The sequence below is a fragment of the Condylura cristata genome, unplaced genomic scaffold (genome assembly GCF_000260355.1).
Source record: "Condylura cristata isolate star-nosed mole 26May11 unplaced genomic scaffold, ConCri1.0 scaffold00006, whole genome shotgun sequence".
NCBI lineage: Eukaryota > Metazoa > Chordata > Mammalia > Eulipotyphla > Talpidae > Condylura > Condylura cristata.
The window spans coordinates 28,809,108-28,827,826 of NW_004567107.1; the positions used below are offsets into that span (position 1 = coordinate 28,809,108).

Here is an 18,719-nt window from a genome sequence, read left to right on the forward strand (position 1 = left end):
AGGAGGAGGTGCTTAGAGAGGACGTCAAGGCCCTCCTGTGACCAGTAACTGCTCTTTCCTGGGAAGAGCAGAGTCTTCCAGGCGTGGATGGGACTGTGCTTTTGAGTTGCGCTGTGACAACTGTCACAAGAATCTGCTCTCTCTTCCTGTTTAGGGACCCTTCGTTAAAGAAGCAGCACAGGATCATTTTCTGTTTTTGTCATTCCAAGTTGATTAAAGATTTCATAGGTCTGATGGTTGCATCTCCATTCCTGCTGCTATCTTCTTGCTATAAAGACTGATTTGCACATATCACCACTGGGATGGTAGATATTCAGGGAGGCAGTAACTAACACGTCTTCCCTTACCAATTATGAGGTACAGGAGTCAGGAGATGAAATGCCAGCTTTGTTAGGCACTGCTACAGCTGTGGTTATGGATTCCGGGTGGCACTGATTCACAAAATGGTTTTAAGTCTCTATTTAGAGAACTTTATAGAAAGATTAAAAAAGATATAGAAAGTGGGAGGTGTCGTGGGCACAGCTTTATTTAATTTTTTTTTTAAATTTAATTTTAGGACAATATATAATCTCTCCTCTCAGGCACGGTCACCTTAATTCTCCCACCACCAGAGCACCTGTGGTCCATCACCATATTCCCTGGTGCTCTTTCCCTCACTGTTTTCACCCATCCCTCACTGCCGTCCCCCTCCCCCCACTCCTGGGTGACTCACATCCATGCCACCTTTCAAGGTTTGTCTTTATCAGAATCTTTTTTGGTTTTCTTATATTCCACATATAAGTGAAATCATCCAAAAGTTGGCTTCATCTTCTCAAGAGGCCAGCAGCAAGTCAAGGAGCAGCTTCTTTACTCTGTCTCCTGCGTGAGGTGTATGAGGCTGCCTCGGACATGGGCGAGGCAAGACCTGTGGGCTCCAGGGACACCTAGAGGCCCTCTCTTCTCTCTCTCTCCATGTTTGTATCATCCAGGTGGAGCAGACCTGGCTTCCTCACCAACCCAGGTGCAGAGTCACTCAGCAGAGCGTGAACGATACTCTCCCTTTGTCTTAACTCTTGTTTCTGAGGGAGCTTTGAGGGGCCAGAGCAAAGGAGGCCTGATGTTAATCCTTTCCTAGCCATGTCCACTCAAACGTGTGTCTGAACTCCTGTGCCTCCCCACCCCAACCTGTTCCTCCTATGTGTAGTCTCCCTATAGTGCCAGGAAGGCACAGAACAATTTTTCTATGATCTGGGCATATGGGGAAAAGAGGAGTCCTGGAGGCCTCAGTGGCTTTCTCCAGGCTTTTAATGATCCTTCTACACCATGTTTAGTGAGGCAACCAGGTGCCGGACAGACAGGGGGTCCAGCAGGCCTCCTTGATGCTGGCAAATTTTTAGTCTTTCTGGGCTCTCTGGCATTCTCTCCTGGTCTCTTTGCTGGTTGCTACTGCTCGCTGCTGCACCATCCTTTCTCCTCTCCTGTCCTCTTGCTGTGGCACTTAAATGCTCAGTCTCAGCTCAGGGGCACCCACCCACTCTCACCTGCCCACGCCATACTCCAGGTGCCATCCTCAGGCACGTGTGTAAGACCATAGGAGTCAACCATGATGCTAGCGGTGGAAAAACCCTGATAGCTTCATTTACCTTACTCTTACCCATCTCCTTCAAGTTCATGTCCACCTGCCAGCCACACAGAACAAATGCTTTCAAGTAAGCCATGGTTCCTTCTCTCCTTCATGTGAAGCTTCTTTTTCATAGATTCCAAATGTTTAATAAAATGGATGGCTGAAAATTGTGACCCAGTTGTGCCATACCAATGTTCAGGTGAAATGTGGGAGTCCACTTGGTGGCTTTCTTATTCGCATCATTTGATACTTGATTTAGTCTTAGTGTAGTAAAGGGGCAGCTGTGAGGTGGGAGGGGATATTTCTGCTGGGGATTATAATTGGTACCTGTCAGTTCATCACTCGGAATAGAAAATATTCACCCCCTCTATCCTCTTCTTTTCTGGAGCCTTGGTTAGCAAATTAGTTTTCCTGATGATTGAACGTTTAAAGCACACAGACACATAATAACTTCCAATACTAGACCATCCTTTCTCTAAATTAAGTGTGGTTACGTACAATCTCCTTGATGTTGCTGGGGTTATTGTGCTCATTAGACTAGAAGGATAGGTTGCTATTTCATTTTCTTTGATGGGTTTCATGTGTTAAATTTCTTCTAGGATCTGTTGAAAAATTCTTCAGCAAGAATGAGTTTCAAGATGAAGAAAGAGAAAATAAGGTAACCAGCCTATGCACTGTGTGAGCAGTCAACATGCTAATCCCATTTAAATTTGAACAATCCCAGTGTTTCCAAGCAGGGAAAACCTTGCATCAGTAGGAAGGGCATTTGGAGATTAGATGGGCATGCCACATGGTGGATGGGAGAATTGATGAACTCCAGTTCAATTATGGTTTTCCCTAAAGCCAGGTGAGGATTTCAGAGTTTTTCCCCCAACAAGCACCACTTTCTTAGAATTGTGGCACTTGGAGTGAAAATGCTTTAAAGTAGATCATTGGTAATTATGTATATTAAGTGATATAAGGCATGTGGGAACCTTGGCAAACAGCCTGGCCTTTTCCAGGTGTTCCTCTTCTCTTCTCTTATTTAGGCACCTTTTGCCCCCTAGTATGCAAAGTTGTTGTCACTAAGAAACAAGATAAAATGTGCAGCATTCACAGAGTAAAAATATTGAGTGTTGTAAAATCAGTAATCACCAGTCAAATGAAAGACTGAGAGTGTCAACCTGAATCCGCGAAGCCCTGATTATTACATAAATGAAAGGTAAGCTGATCAAAGAACAGGTGCTGTTCTTTTAGCATGTGTAAATGCATATGATAGACATGCATCAATTTATTAGAATTCATGATTTACAATTCACTTTTATGATTTACAAATATATTTGAACATACCTTATTCATTTAATAATATACACTGTGCTCTTTACGCGGTTCTCAAAAGTGTGTTTTCCATGGGGCTTACTACCTCATTTAACATGGTGAACAGAGGACATATACAACTATTAACTGCAGCACTTAATGGCTTTTTGAATCCTAGGAACTTAGATTGATGACTTGAATATTGCGGGAAAATTGTTGCAGAATTGGACATAGCCAAATTTGGCCACTGGTATTTTAGGTTGGAAAGAGATAAACTATAAATCAGTGAAAGGAGAAAATAATCAACCAAGAAAGGCAAGGGACTGGGAGAACATTTTGGGGGGAACTTAGAGCAAGAAGTATAAGGGGACCACAGCAGGATGTGAAGAGGTGCTGAAGGCCACTTCAGCTAAGGTAAGGTACATGCAGGGAAGGACGGAGACGATTGAGGAGACACAGGCACTCGATCAGGTGGCAAGCGTCTCCTGAGAAAACCTCTCAGAAGGTCTTTATATATTTTGCACTTCCTGGTATTTTGTAGGTTAATTTTTCAAGAGTCTTAAAGTAGTAGTTACACAATTATAATAGACTACAAAGCTACAAAGCATGTCAGGTCAGGGTGCATACAATTGTAATAGATTATGAGTTGCAAAGCTGCAAAGTGTTTTAGGCCATGATGACCCCCCTGTTTATTTTCATGCATGGCTACAATTTCAAGGAAACGAAAGGTGCTAGACAAAGCTTACTCTGTGGTTATTTGACATGACAGCTAAAGCAATGATGTGTCTAGGGCATATCTTGTTTAAGACTGACTAACAAAAGGTCATTTATTAGGTCTTCAGATTCTAATGACATTTGGGCTCTAATGATGTTTTCGGCATTTAATCTGCTGAAGTGTATACATCCCTTGTTCCACTTGTTTTGCCTAAGCAATTATATCTTAAAGCAAAACCTCAGTGGGAACTTTTACTGGGCTTGGTTCCAATAGTTCTTTCAAGGCTAGTTTGTTAAAGAACTCAGCTTTATTTATGATGGATAAGTCACAAAACAGAGGACATTGAGAAATATTAGATTTTGTATTATTATCATCTGCATCAAGATTTTCTGAACTCATTTTACAAGAATATATTGTACCAAAGAGGGCATTAATATCAGAATTTTTTTTTTTTGTCAATTTTGTAACCCATACAATATTCCAAGAATTGCAATGATGGCTATAAACAAAATGAAAGGAAGTAGCGAGAACCAGCTGTGGAGTGCCTGACTTTTCAGGAAACTCCCCCAGCCTGGGCCTTGTCAACCAACATGTGTAGCATGGCCCATGCCAAAGAGGTTTGGAAGAAAAATAAGCAGGAATTTTATTGGAATTGTTTTATATTTTAAAAAAGACTCCAGTAAACATTTGAATTGTTTCTTAAATTACTTTTGATGGTTAGGCTGCTGTTTCATTGATTATGATACACAGGGACAAGGTCTAAAAGAGCCATGTTACATTTTTGCTACACAAACATGTGGGAAGTATTCTAGAGTAGAAGTCAGAATTCTCAGTATTAAGAATCGACACAAGTTTACCATGTTTGTCTTATCCATAGAATGTATGCAATTACAGTGTGAGCAAAAATAGCACCTAAAATAAAATTCTTAGATTTTGTTGAAAGGCAGGAGGCATCACACTGTAGTTGGGATTATAACTTTTGAGCAAATACCTGGGTAAGGACTAGATATTCCAGGTGGAAACCTAGTCCTTTGTCATGTTACGAGGACCTCCACACTGAGGAAATCTTATTTAAGAAGTGGGTTTTTGTCCAACCTTAATAGTCACCTTTATTTCCTAAGAAACTGGTGTGCACCCATGGAAAGGACAAGAAGGCTGATGACAAAGATGCTTTGTCCAGTTCAAGCTGACTCGTCCCAGCACCAGCTCTTAAGGCTGTAAACACTAATGTGGGCTAGCCATGGGTTGGGCCTGCATTGATCGGGGAACTACAGAAACATGTTTAGGTTCTCTTAGTCTCTATGTCAGAGACCAACGTAGAAGCCTGAGTGTGGTTAGCCAAGGTTAAAGGGACTGCACAGCAGTGAAGTCAGAGGGGCTAAATGTCTATTAGGTTTCTCTGTTAATACTTTCATTTTAATTTCTAAACTTTGAGTGGTGGATTTTGTCTTGTGGATGAACTGGGCTGAGGTGATTGAAAGAAAGAAAAGTGATACCAGATGTCTATGATAATATGTGTTCGGTGCACTGTATTTGGGTTTTGTTTTTTTTTTGAAGATGTGTGATCATCTCTGTACTAACCTTTAGGTCATTCATTGTCTTTTGTTCCATTCCAGGAGCAAAAGAGAGATGCTGATTTCTCCCAGTGGTTACTCCTGCCTGATGAAATATGGATTTGTATATTTTCCCTTCTGTCACACAAGGAGCTTGCTCGGGTAGCACAAGTGTGTCACCACTTCTACTGGCTTGCAAATGATGAAAGCCTCTGTAAGCAGAAAAAACACTATTTGAAATGAATGGCCCATAACTGGGAAGAAAATGTCTACATATGACTTTGAGTTTGCTTTCTACTTTTCCACTGTACAAAGGATGCCCTTGCAAAGTGCATTATCCTTTCCTGCCATTTGTTGTTAGTTAGTTCAGTACTACCATTTATTCTCTTGTTTCTCCACTGATCTAGCTGGTAAGTTAGGTGCTCTGGGGCTTACAGGAAGATGAGACATTGTCCCACCCAAAATGTACAACTGTGGTCAGGGAGAGAACTCAATAACCTACTAATTGAGACACAACTAATCATGGAAACAACAATAATAATGATGGTTCTAATCACTTATTGACTACTTTCTATGTGCAGGCATTATAGTCTTTCATGTCCTTTATCTATACATTTCTCACAGCAACAATATAAATCAGAGCTTTCTACGTCTCCATCTTGCAGATGCAGGAAGTCAGTGTTGAAGAGCTTAAAAAAACGTGCTTATCGCCTCATGGCGAGTGCACAGCAGAGCCTGTTGTTGACTTTCAGTACTGATAATACACAGAGAAAAGCAAAGTATTGGATAGCTGTGGAAGGAGGAGGTAGCATTTGTGTCATCTGAAGAATGAACAACACTTGGAAAAATGGAGAAATGGGAAGTAGCAGGAGACGGCATTTTGAAGAGGCAGAATAGCAAGGAGAAAGCAAAGAGGCCTGTGTGTGTTAGGGATTACATTTGACTGCAGGCCTACAGCGATCTGAAACAACAGTAGCTTTCAACTTTTTTTCAACACATGATGTGAAACCTATGGGCACATTGCCAGATTGATGCAATGTGTGGTGATACCATCAAGGGCCATATTCCTTCTCTATTTTTGTTCTCTCATTCTCAGGTCATAACTTCAATCTTGATCACTTTATGCTTATCAGATGGTTGTTGTAGGTCAAACCAGCATGTCTTTTTTTGCTTCTGAAAGAAACAGTTAGGGACAAGTGAAAGGATAGCTACTCTTTGAGTTAACTCTATTTAAAGATCTTTTCTTTTTATAATCCATCTAATGACTTTTTATATTTCATTGGCTACCTCTTTTTATGTGGTGGAGTAGGAAATGCAAGTATTTTTGTGACTACCTTGCCTTCCCCAACATGTGGCTTCATTCCATCATTAGCAAAACAGGATTCTATAATATATGGAGGATGAATCCCAGCAGATGAATTCTGTTTTTCAGAGGCAGGGGTGATTTTTTAACAAGAGACGGGAGTCATGAAGATTTCTACTTTGGGTCACTTGGCTTTTTTGACCATTTTATCCTGGGTGTTTGTTTTCAGTGTCTTCATAGGCAGCAGGAAATCATAGGGTTTCCCAAACCAGAGGTGCCCGAATTTTGAGCCAGTGGTCAAATTTGAAAGCTGCCTGTTTTTGTAAATAAAATGTCATTGGAATGCAGCCTTGCTATTTGTATGCCTATTGTCTATGACTACTTTCTTGCCCCAGGGACAGAGTGGAGCCATTGAGACAAAGACAATAGGACCCACTAAACCAAACACATTTACTATTTAAAGTCTCCTTAAAACTTTTTTTAAAAAAGGATTTATTTACTTATGCATGCAGAACTGGGGTATAGGCCAGAGGTGCAGGGGCCGTAAGAGGATTCACTAGCGGCAGAATAGGGAGCAGAACAGGCAGACTGATGAAGTACACTGCTGAGGGGAGCAGTGGGGAGATAGGAGAGGTCAGCTGCACCATGTGGATCAGCTCCCTGGCCAGGGATCGAGCTTGTACAGAGGCAGTTGATAGCTTTGCAGTGCTGCACTTTAACCTGTTGAACCACCAGGGAGGGCCCACGCCTTAAAACTTTTAAAGAAAATATCTGTCAGCTTATTCTAAAAGCAGACTATGTGGTTCCTTTTCTTCCTGGGCAATTTCTGTGGAGGGAGAATACTGTGATCTTTTCACTTCTGGGCCTGAGATATAGGGACTTCATTAGTGCTTTTTTAATGTTTGAACTTGCTTGAAAAACCAATGGGAAAAAATGAGCGTCAAATCAAATAAAGCCAAAATATTACTGCATTCTGTTTGCTTTCTCTCAGGTAATTATGTAAATTTTGTGACCAGAGAAACATATAACTACTGGTCCCAGGCCAGAATTTTAATGTTGCACATTTACTATATTTGCTACTGCAGCCTCAAATGTGAATACTGAGCCCGCACATTTAAATGTTCATTTTGTCGAGTAAGTAATAAACGTAAACTTCTTAATTATTTATGGCTCACCTTAATTAGAGGTCATTTTAGGATTATGATTTAGATGTAATGGGCTTCAACACAAGGAGGGACAAATGTTTAAATGGAGGGTGGCAACAAATAGTAAGAGCACTTAATTCTTCTGGAGACCTTTGTTCTGCTAATGGCTGCTAAGTCCACTCCTCTAATTACAGTTGTATCTTTGTTGGGGGAACAGTAAACCCTGACCGAGCTCCACCCCCACCTGCAAGCCAGAGATCCCTCACCTCAGACTACAACTCCCATCATGCCTTGGCCTTGCAGTAACCCTTGGAAGAGAATTGCTGGGAGCAAAGGGTGGAGTTAAGAGTCAGGCTTGATAGCAAAAGGAAGGACACGTGAGCCTGAGGGAACTTGGTTTTAGCCTGCCTTCAGCTTCCACTGGGATCCCAGCTCAGCCAGCGTTACTGGTAGGATGTATTAACCAACAAATCTCTATAGAGCTCCATCTCTGGGTTCTCCTCTCTCCATTTTTCTTGGAAATACACCTTTCATTAACTTTTCTATGTGTGCCTATGTTTTTTTTTTTTTTTTTTTTTAAAGATTTATTTATTTATTCTTACAGAACTGGGGTACAGGCCAGAGGTGTGACCAGTGAGAGCATTCACCAGAGACAGAGTGGGGAGCAGAACAGGCAGATTGACGAAGTACACTGCTGAGGGGAGCAGCGGGCGGGTCAGGAGAGGTCTGGCTCGCCATGTGGTCTCCTCCGGGGCAGGCGGCAGGCGGGAATCGAACTCATGCGGAAGTGGCTTCAGATTCTCAGTGCTGTGCTTTAACCCGCTGCGCCACCAGGGAGGGCCGTGTGCCTATGTTTTGTCCCAACTTCTGTCACTGGCTGCAAGAAAGGAAGGCAGGAAGCAGAAAGGCTGAGCAAACAGAGTTTATTGCTCCGGGACAGCAGCTGAGACGGAGCCCCTAGAGTGGGGTCCACAGCTACTGCCCACTCAATAAGGGGGAAGGGTCTCTTATATAGGTCCTAAGCTCAGATTTCAAAGGGGTGACTCATCAGATTTCAAAGGGGTGACTCATCGCTGTGTCCTTGATGTAAGGCCCAGTTCGTTATCACCTTCATCTAGTCCCATCCCTACGCAAGGACCAGTTAATTAGATGCAAGGCCCAATTTATTACCACCTTATCACCTTTGGATGCAAGGCCTGATTTATTATTGCCCTTATCCAGTCCCTCAGTAAATCTCCGCATTTGGCCACTCCCAACAGCCTGTACTTGGGTCAGTCTTGTTCTGAGTTTTTTTCAAAGTGTACATGGGAGGACTCACACCAGGCTGCCCCATTTCCCTTTGGGGTTTTGCTGTAAGATCTTCACATTTACTAAATTGATAGGGGAAAAAATTCAGGAGTAAATAATATCCCCCTGAGCTTTTGGGTGTGTGAAGCTGCCACAGGCTGGGGTCTCCAGGGCTCAGTGAGGAGAAGGTGTTTATGGAGTAGCTGAGGCTTTCTAGTTCTTCTGTCTGTAGTTTAAGTTCAGACCTTCAAGAGCTGCTCTTCTCCCAGCCTGGCAGAGTTCCCTGGGGAGAATCTGCTGGCCTGCGGCCATCACTAGTTTCTATTGAGTAACAGCCTAGGAGACTTTGTGTTTTGGGGAAGCTTGTTGTTGAGAACATCACTCTGTTGAGAGTATCACAGCCTTCTCTATGTGGCCCCACAGGGAAGCTCTCTACCCAAAATAGTTGTGCTTCTCTGCAGGGACTCTTGATTCACCTCATGGCACTAAAGGAGAAAATGCAGGGTGCCCCCACAAACCTTCTTTTGTTGACTAAGCACAACACTGGCTGTGGCTCTTCACATCAGTTTTTATTTTATTTTTAAAAATTTTTAATTAGTTAAAATTTATAATCATTACAAATTTTTGATAATTATTTTCATCACTTAAAATACTCTTAAGCTTATCCACTGCTCTGAACTTGCTTTGGGATTAGGAAACTGTGGTTCTTAAACTTAAGCAGGCATCTGAATCATCTGGAAGACTTGTTAAAAGGCGGGTAACCACTCTTTTCAACCTGGCGATCTGGATCTGACATTGTGAATTTCTTTTTTTTTTTAAAGATTTATTTATTTATGCTTACAGAACTGGGGTACAGGCCAGAGGTGTGACCAGTGAGAGCATTCACCAGAGACAGAGTGGGATGCAGAATAGGCAGATCGACAAAGTACACTGCTGAGGGGAGCAGCAGGTGGGTCAGGAGAGGTCTGCCACACCATGTAGGTCAGCTCCTGGTGGGGGATTGAGCTCGTGCTGCAGTGGCTTCAGAGCTTCATAACGGTGAGCTTTAACCTGCTGCACCACCAGGGAGAGCCAGACTTTGTGAATTTCTTACTAGCCTTAGGACGTGTTGATGCTGCTGGCCCAGGAGTTATGCTTTGAGTCCACTGTGATTAAGAAAAACAAGTAATAAAAACAACTTGTTGATAATTTATTATACTAGCATCCAATCAGTCAAGCAGTGGGACTTTTTGTTTTGTTAATTCTTCAGCTGCTGGCTCCCAACTAAGGAGTAGGGGGTGATGGTTTCTTGTCATGCACAGATTTTCTGATTGGTTGCAGGGATGGGAACTACAAAGCAGACAAAAGACAATGTGCCAAGTGTAGGTGGGACAATTCATTGTGAATTTGGGTCTTTAAGAATTTGGATCTTTTACAAAAGGGTGAAATTAAGGGTTGAGTTGCCCTTTGATACAAGGCTCAGAGTCCTCTTGGCCATGGAAAAGGGCATTCCCCTAAGTTGGGGCCCCTCTCCCTTTGCATCGTTCTGGTTTCTACCTAATCATTATTTCTTGTTCCTTGCTTTCCAAGACTGTTTCTGATCCTTTGACCCATTCTCCCACATGCAATTCACTTTTCTCCTATCTCTATCACGTCTACACCACCCAGCTTCAGTCTTGGATTTTCCCCAAATACCACTTTTAGTGATTTGCGAGTAGCTTGCATTGATGAAGCTATACCTTCCCCCAATTCTCGTGTCCAAGTTTTTTTTTTAATCATCGGACAATTCTACTTTTCCTACCCTTCCTCTATGACAAGTCCATTCTCAAAGGGGGATCCACAAACTAGTGGTATCAGCCCTGCCCTGGGAGTTTGTTGGAAATGCAAACTCTTGGACCCCAGGCCTGTGTGGGAAACTGCATGGTGAGGTTGGGTGGTGGGGGGGTTTGGGTCCAGCAGTTGGCGATTCCACAAGCCCTCCAGGTGACTCTGGTAAATAATGCTCTGTGTGGAAAGCCAATTATGGCAAGTAGCCAAGGAAACTCTCCCAGAGGGCTTTCTCCTCCCAAATGCATCCCTGCTTTCTAATTACTAATAGTCCATTTTAGGAGTTGAGATTTTGCATTTCTTAAAAGATGAACAGTTTTAATTTCCTCAGCAGTTTGCTTTAAAAACAATATGAGGATATTTTCTCCATAAGTTTAACATTTCACTGACTTTATTGTGTAGTACAAATGCCCTGACTGCTTTTTAAAATGATTATAATTCAAACCATAGATAATGAATGCTTTCTAGTGCTGTAACAAATTGGATAATAACAATGATTTAATAGAGTCAAACTATCTAACAGTAGGAAGAAAAACCCTGCAGATTAACTTCATTTTTTCTAAAAATGATGTTGATTTAAAATAAACTATATTCATACCTAAAATCCTCTATCTAAAGCCTTGTTTACTATATCTGGTTTATATACTTTCTCATAGGAAGAATTGAAAAAATAATGGGGATATCTGCTAGATACACAGTAATGTTCAAGAAAACATGCAATGTTTACAATTTCATGTTCCATGAAATTGTAACTGCATGGCCGTGTACACAGATTATGTACAAATATGTTTTACACATAAATACATTTATGCACATAATATGCATTCCTTTTACTGATTTTTTAAATTGAAGTCACACAATCAATCTGTACCTATTTGAAATGTATATTTTGATGACTTTTGATAGTTATATTCATCATAATGAAATATGGACTGTTTTTATTACTTCCCTAAAACTTCCTGTGCTCTAATGCAGTCTATACCATCCCAGGTCTGGGATGATTTTTGTTACTATAGACTAATTAATATGCTATAGAAATAGGATATTATAGTATTTGCTTATTTTTTTGGATCTGGTTTCTTGAATTCATGATAATTTTAAGAGTTATCCATATTGTTGCATATATCAGTAATTTATCACTTTTCATTGCTGAGTAGTATTACATAGTATGAATGTACCTCATTCTGGTTATCTGTTCACTTGTGAATGGGCATTTAGAGGTTTTGATGATTTCAAATAATGTTGTAATGAACATTCATTACAAGTCTTTGTGTGCATAGATGTTTTTATATGTCTTGGATAAATAACCTTGTGAAGAATGGCTAGCTTGTCTACTACATGTAAAAATTAACACTAAAGGCCCTCCCTGGTGGCGCAGTGGGTTAAAGCACAGCACTGAGAAGCTAAAGCCACTTCCGCATGAGTTCGATTCCCGCCTGCCCCGGAGGCGACCACATGGCGCTGCAGACCTCTCCTGACCCGCCCGCTGCTCCCCTCAGCAGTGTACTTCGTTGATCTGCCTGTTCTGCTCCCCACTCTGTCTCTGGTGAAGCCTCTCACCGCTCCTGAGCCTCTGGCCTGTACCCCAGTTCTGTATGCACAAATAAATCTTTAAAAAAAAAAATAACACTAAAAAAAACCTGTCAAATAGTTTTCAGAATGCTTGTATAATTTTCCACTCCTTCTATCAGTGTAAAAGACTTCTAGTTGATCTATATCCTCTCCAAAACTTGGTAGCCAATCTTTTTATCTGTGATCGTTTTGATGTGTACATATTGACACTTCATTGGATATATGATTTTCACTCCTCTGATGATTTACCATATTGAACACATTTTATGTACTTTTGGCCATTTGTATATCTTCTTTTATAAAATACTTATTCAAATAATTTGCCTTTCTTTGAGTCATTTTTCTTATTAAATTATGAGTTCATACATTTGTTTATACTTTATGCATTCTGAATACAAATTCTTTATCAAATTCTTCCATTGAATGCTCTCTGTCTGACTCCTTGTCTTCTTAATGCTGTCATTGAAAGAGTAAAACTTGTCATTTTGATAATATCCATTTTAGCAATTTTTTTCTGTAGTATAAGCTTTTGTACTTTAAGAAATTGTCACCTATTACTAGTTCACAAAAATTTTCTGTTTTCTTAGAGAATTTTTAGTTTTAGCTTTTACATTTAGGTTATTCATTCTTTCTGAGTTAATTTTTTGTGATATTTATTTTCCCCCATATCCAGTTCTTTGAGCACTGTTTATTGAAAAAGATTATCCATTCCCTACTGAATAGTCTTAATAACTTTATCAAAAGTCAACTGACCATATGTGTGGAGCTGTTTACATACTCTATTCTGTTTCATTAATCAGTATACTTTTCTAATATCATAAATATGGTCTGTTTCTTAAACTCTTACCTATGCTTAGGCATTTCTTATAGAGGCTTGCATATCTTCTGTTAAATTTATTCCTAAGTGTTTTCTGTATCCCTATGCAATCATAAGTGGAATTGTTCTCATAAATTTTATTTTTCTAATGCTTACTGTTAGTATAATACATAACACTATTTTTCTTTGTTACCTTGTAAACTTCTTATATTTAATATTTGCTTCTAGACTTCTGAGGATATAAATAATAATGTTACCTAATGTAGAGACAAATTTATAGTACTATCTAATCTTTTTACTTGTCTTCTTGTCTTCGTGTAATGGCTAGGATCTTCAGGACAGCACTGAAAAGAATTGGTGAGAGAAAGTCATCCTTGCCTTTTTTCCCAGTCATCACAGAATACCATTTAATATAATTTCTCTCTAAAATATGTTTTTGGTTGCTGGTTTTTAATAGATTGACATTTACCATATTGACAAAATCTACTCTTAGTTTGATGAAAATTTTTTTAAAGATTGATTTACTTATGCATACAGAATGGGGGTATAGGCCAGAAGTGTGTGTGTGGGAGGGGGGTGAAAGGATTCACAAGGGACAGAGTAGAGAGAAGAACAGGAGGACTGACTGAAATAAACTGCTGAGGGAGCAGCAGGCGGGTCAGGAGAGGTCTGCCAAGCCATGTGGGTCACCTCCCTGGCTGGGGATAGAACTTGTACTGTAGTGACTGCAGTAGCTTCTTAGTGCTGTGCTTTAATCCATTGCTCAACCAGGGATGGCCTGATTATTGGAAAATGGTATTACATTCTATCATATCTTTTTCATGCAACTAGTAAAATGGTACAAATTTTCTCCTTTATTCTGTTAATATGTTAAATCACATTGGTTGACTTTGCAATATTATACAATATTTCATTTGAATATTAAATACACAGATATTGTGCATTTTCCTCCCCACTGAGTTTCTAAGTTTTCCCTTTCTTTTCCAGAATTTTTTCCTCTATCAAATCTTCTATTTTTAAAGTATATAGGTCCATTCCAAGATTTTATTTCTGAACATAACAATCATACTTGTTTTATAGTCTCTGTTGTGTCACTTGGAGTCCCATTAGTCTCTTTCTATTGTCTCTTCTTTGCGTGGATTTTTGTGCATTCATCTACATGTAACCCCTGTTTTCTTTGATTATCTGTGGAATATTGTTTAAAAAATTTACTTGTGGGAAAAACATGAGGCCCAGATGATTTTACATTCTTCCAGAAGGTGTTTTTGTTTTGCTCTGCTCGGCCACTAGGGGCACTACTCTCCTGGCATAACATGGCGTAATAAGCAATTTTAGTGCTTGACATTTTCTTGGCCACTTAGAAGAATGCAAGTCCCAGAAGTGGCTTACTTTTCATTTACCCTTGCTCCTAAAGTTAGGGTCAAACCCATCTGGTACTTGTCACTACAAGGCTGGATTCCTTCTTATGTTGCCCTGTACATCCAAGTGCCGTGAAAATTATTGTGTGGCCTCTCAGTTTCCCTTGCTGTATCGGCATAAGCCCTAGAGAAAACAGGGTCTCAACAGCACACTTACCACAGTGGACTCCAGTTTCCAGGACTTCAACAGGGCAGTTCTGCACCCTAATGCTTTGTACTTGATCCCTTTAAATATGAGCCCTCAGTGGTAATCACGCTGCTCAATGCACTTCTGCTCCCTGGATAATGTACTGTGATCTGGGGGAGAGAAGTTATTTCCCAAATGTAATTCTCTAGTTTCCTTGCATGTTCGCTTCAGCCTGTCTCTTGCTTCTGGGCATTTATTTTTATTCAGAATTGAGTCAGAAACCAGTGCATTCTGTTATGTCCTGTCCACTCCAGGAGGCACATGCCAAACTTCTTGAGTCTTTCCTAATAATCTCTCTCTAGATTTTGAGAGGACTAAGTACTAACACTTCATGCTTGTTACCTGCACTACATCAACAGCTCTTTCTAAAGGCTTTCTCTCAACTACAGTTTCTAGCCTTTTCTACTTCAACCCTTTGATCCGTTCAAAGTAGATGAGTGGCTAAGGAGTGCAAAACTGGTTTTCAGAAACTGTTTTGTTATAACATTCAGGGTAATTGACATACCTGGGCAATTGGCAACTATTGCATTGGATGCCCAGTGGAAATACTTAACATCCATTGTGTAGTCTAAAATATTATTCCAGTTTGTCATTTGCCTTTTGATTTTCTATGGTTTTTTTAAGATTTATTTATTTATGCATACAGAACTAGGGTAGGCCAACAGTACAGGGATGGTAAGAGGATTCACCAGAGACAGAATGGAGAGCAGAACTGGCCAACTGATGAAGTACACTGCTGAAGGGAGCAGCGCGCGGGTCAGGAGAGGTCTGCTGCGCCATGTGGGTCACCTCAGGGCAGGGTTTGAACTCATGCTGAAGTGGCTTTAGCTTTTAATGCTGTGCTTTAACCCACTGCACCACCAGGGAGGGCCCCTATGGTGGTGTTTTGATAGGCCAGTATTAAGTTTCTTTTTTTTTTTTTTTTTAAAGATTTATTTCTTTGTGCATACAGAACTGGGGTACAGGCCGGAGGCTCAGGGGTGGTGAGAGGCTTCACCAGAGACAGAGCGGGGAACAGAACAGGCAGATCGACGAAGCACACTGCTGAGGGGAGCAGCGGGCGGGTCAGGAGAGGTCTGCCACACCATGTGGTCACCTCTGGGCAGGCGGGAATTGAACTCATGCAGAAGCAGCTTTAGATTCTCAGTGCTGTGTTTTAACCCACTGCGCCACCAGAGAGGGCCAGTATTAAGTTTCAATACAATGAAATAGCTTTATGCCCTCTTACTGTTCTTTTGTAAAAAATAAAACAAACCACATTTTATATGTCTGAGGTTATGAATTTACTTTTAATCTACCTTTGTGAATTCCTTTTCTTTCTATGTTTTAATGTTTATTCCATTGGCAAATTTGGGAATCTTAATTTTTTTTTTTCAGATGGCAACACACTCAACATTATATATGCTATTTTCCCTTAGATGTTTATATTTTATTCCATTTGGTCTAACTGATCATTCTGTTAATGATAATGTAATTGATTAGTGTTTGCACTAATTCCAAGTGTATTCTTTGACACTTGACTTTGAATTAAATAACCTTATTGAACATGTTTCAATATAATTATATTTAAATTGGAACTTTAAAAATTGAATCAGATTCCCTTTCACTTACAGTGTAATTTTGGTTGTCCAGTGACACTGATGATATATTTGTGAGAAACTCCTGGTTTTCATAATCAAGTCAATGGAAAATACAAGTTTGTAAATAAATCATGTTGGTAAATCAGTCTGGATTTCACCTCTAACAAGTGAAAGATTTTGGCCTCTGTGATAATCTCATGCTGAAATTTGAAGCTAGTAATTAACTGTCTCAGACACAATGCATCGGTGTTTTAGGGACTAGGCATATTGTTTTGTGTGGTGAGCAAGTGTTCTTGGGCTGGGAGCCTGATCATGAGGTCAGCTGTTGCCTGCCATGGGCTGGTGCCCAGGCTGCCAAAGGGAGGGAGTGGTCACTTTTGAGCAACTTCTGTGTCCTTCATCTGAAATAGAAATCAACTGGCTGTGAATGGGAATGACCACTTTGGGGTCATTGAACAGGTTGTAATTTCCTGTTTCCAGAAGTGAACAAATATAGGGAAGGTAGTTTGCACAGTATAGCCACAGAATTTTCATTTCTGTTTACCAAATTATGTAAGAAAGTAGTTTTGGTAATACTCTCTCATTGTTTATTTGCACCTTCCCATTTCCTGAAAGAATTTATGATGTTTATAAAAATGCATGAAATAGAGCACATTTCACTTTATAAAATAGTGGTATCAGGACAAAGAAAAATAGGGTTAGATAAAAAGATAAAACCAAGGGGAAATATACACAGAGAAATGTGGGCTCTTTTTCTCCTATCATAATGGCTGAAGTTTCTGTATACTTGACTGAATTTGCTTGAATCTGGAAAAAGAGATGGAACTCAATGAATCCCAAAATTCTCATTGCTTAGAAAAAAAAAAAACAGGTAGTCACTCAGAGAAGAGATATTTTCATTGGAGTAAATTTTTTGTAGGAAAGACACTTCTGCTGTGTGTGTTTTTTAGGGCAGTAATGTCACTGTTTATGTTACTTTTCTTGAAGTTGTTTAGGTCCTGCCTTATAAATGAACTGTATCTTATATGTGATAACTACACCCATTAATTAATTTCATAGACATTGTCTCCAACGCATGCATGTTAGTAATTTGTGAAGTGCCCTACTGTGCCCAGTGTTGTTGGGTACTTAGACATACAAAGATGGAGAGTACTAGTTACCATCCATGAGGAAAAGCTAGTTGTGCAAACAGACATTGAAAGAGAGAGGTTTCACATTACATTTTCACTGATACATAGTGATAATTTGCATAGAGAAGGGAACAAGAGGTTTTTCGAAGTAGTAAGAAGCAGGTTAGCTCAGTTGACCTTAGGAGTTTATCATCAAAAGAGGGAAGACAGGGCCCTCCCTGGTGGTGCAGCAGGTTAAAGCGCAGCACTGAGAAGCTAAAGCCACTTCAGCAGGAGTTGGATCCCACCCCTGAGGTGATCCACATGGCACGGCAGACCTCTCCTGACCCGCCTGCTGCTCCCTTCATCAGTCGGCCTGTTCTGCTTCCCACTCTGTCTCTGGTGAATCCTCTCACTGCCCCGTGCACCACTGGTCTCTACGCCAGCTCTGTATGCATAAATAAATAAATCTTAAAAAAAAAAAAAGGGAGGACAGAGGCTTTCAAAGGAGGAATCACAAAGCAGAAGGCACATTCTGTAGATTTTTTTTTCTGATGAATTAAGAAATTGAAGCTTTCATTCATATCTACATATAAGTTTTCTCTCTTCACATTAAAAATTCTTTAAAAATGAGTAAGTTGTTTATATAAAAATTATTTTACATGAACTCAATGTAAACTACAGAGCTGTGCAGTTTACAACAGAATTTTCTGTAATGAGGGAAATGTTCTACATCTGTGATGTCCAGTGTGATGGCGCACATTATTATTATCAAACCTCTTAGACTCTGCAGAGCACTTTCCTTCCTTGAATGTTTATATCCTGGGCCTCAACCTCAGCTGTAGAAATAGCTTGCTCTGTGTGGCTGTGCTGAGCTCTGACACCGTGGCTCTACATGGGACTGGTGACTCTGGGGTCCCTAGAACTAGAGCTCAAGTTGAGTAGTTTTGGGGAATGAGTGACTTTCAAATCATTCAACAGATCAAAAACTGGCAGGAGCAGTTTTTGCTCTGCAGTAAGTAGGCTTGTCGTTTAACTGTCAGGTGATCCAGCAGGGGCGGGGACAGGGCAGGAAGAGGAGGGGCAGGTGTGTGTCTCAGTCTTATGCAAACCGTGCAGGGAACAGGATACCTGGTGAGAAGGAAGCTAAAGTAGAATTCTGACTGAAGAACTCCCTCTCCTTGGGCATATGGTATGGCGCGCGCACGTAAACACACACACACACACACGCACACACACACCCTGATAGCAGCATTACACACACACACCCTGATAGCAGCATTACACACACACAGCAGCATTACACACACATACACACACCCTGATAG

General features: G+C 40.5%; 1 protein-coding gene across 1 annotated transcript in view; it reads left to right on the forward strand.

Moving 5' to 3' along the window:
- Nucleotides 1–18,719, forward strand: part of LOC105853282 — a 100,094-nt gene that overhangs the window by 18,267 nt on the left and 63,108 nt on the right. Inside the window, exons 3-4 of the mRNA XM_012721244.1 lie at nt 2,203–2,261; nt 5,231–5,381. Of these exons, the coding sequence (XP_012576698.1) occupies nt 2,203–2,261; nt 5,231–5,381 (210 nt within the window). The remainder of the gene's footprint in view (nt 1–2,202; nt 2,262–5,230; nt 5,382–18,719) is intronic.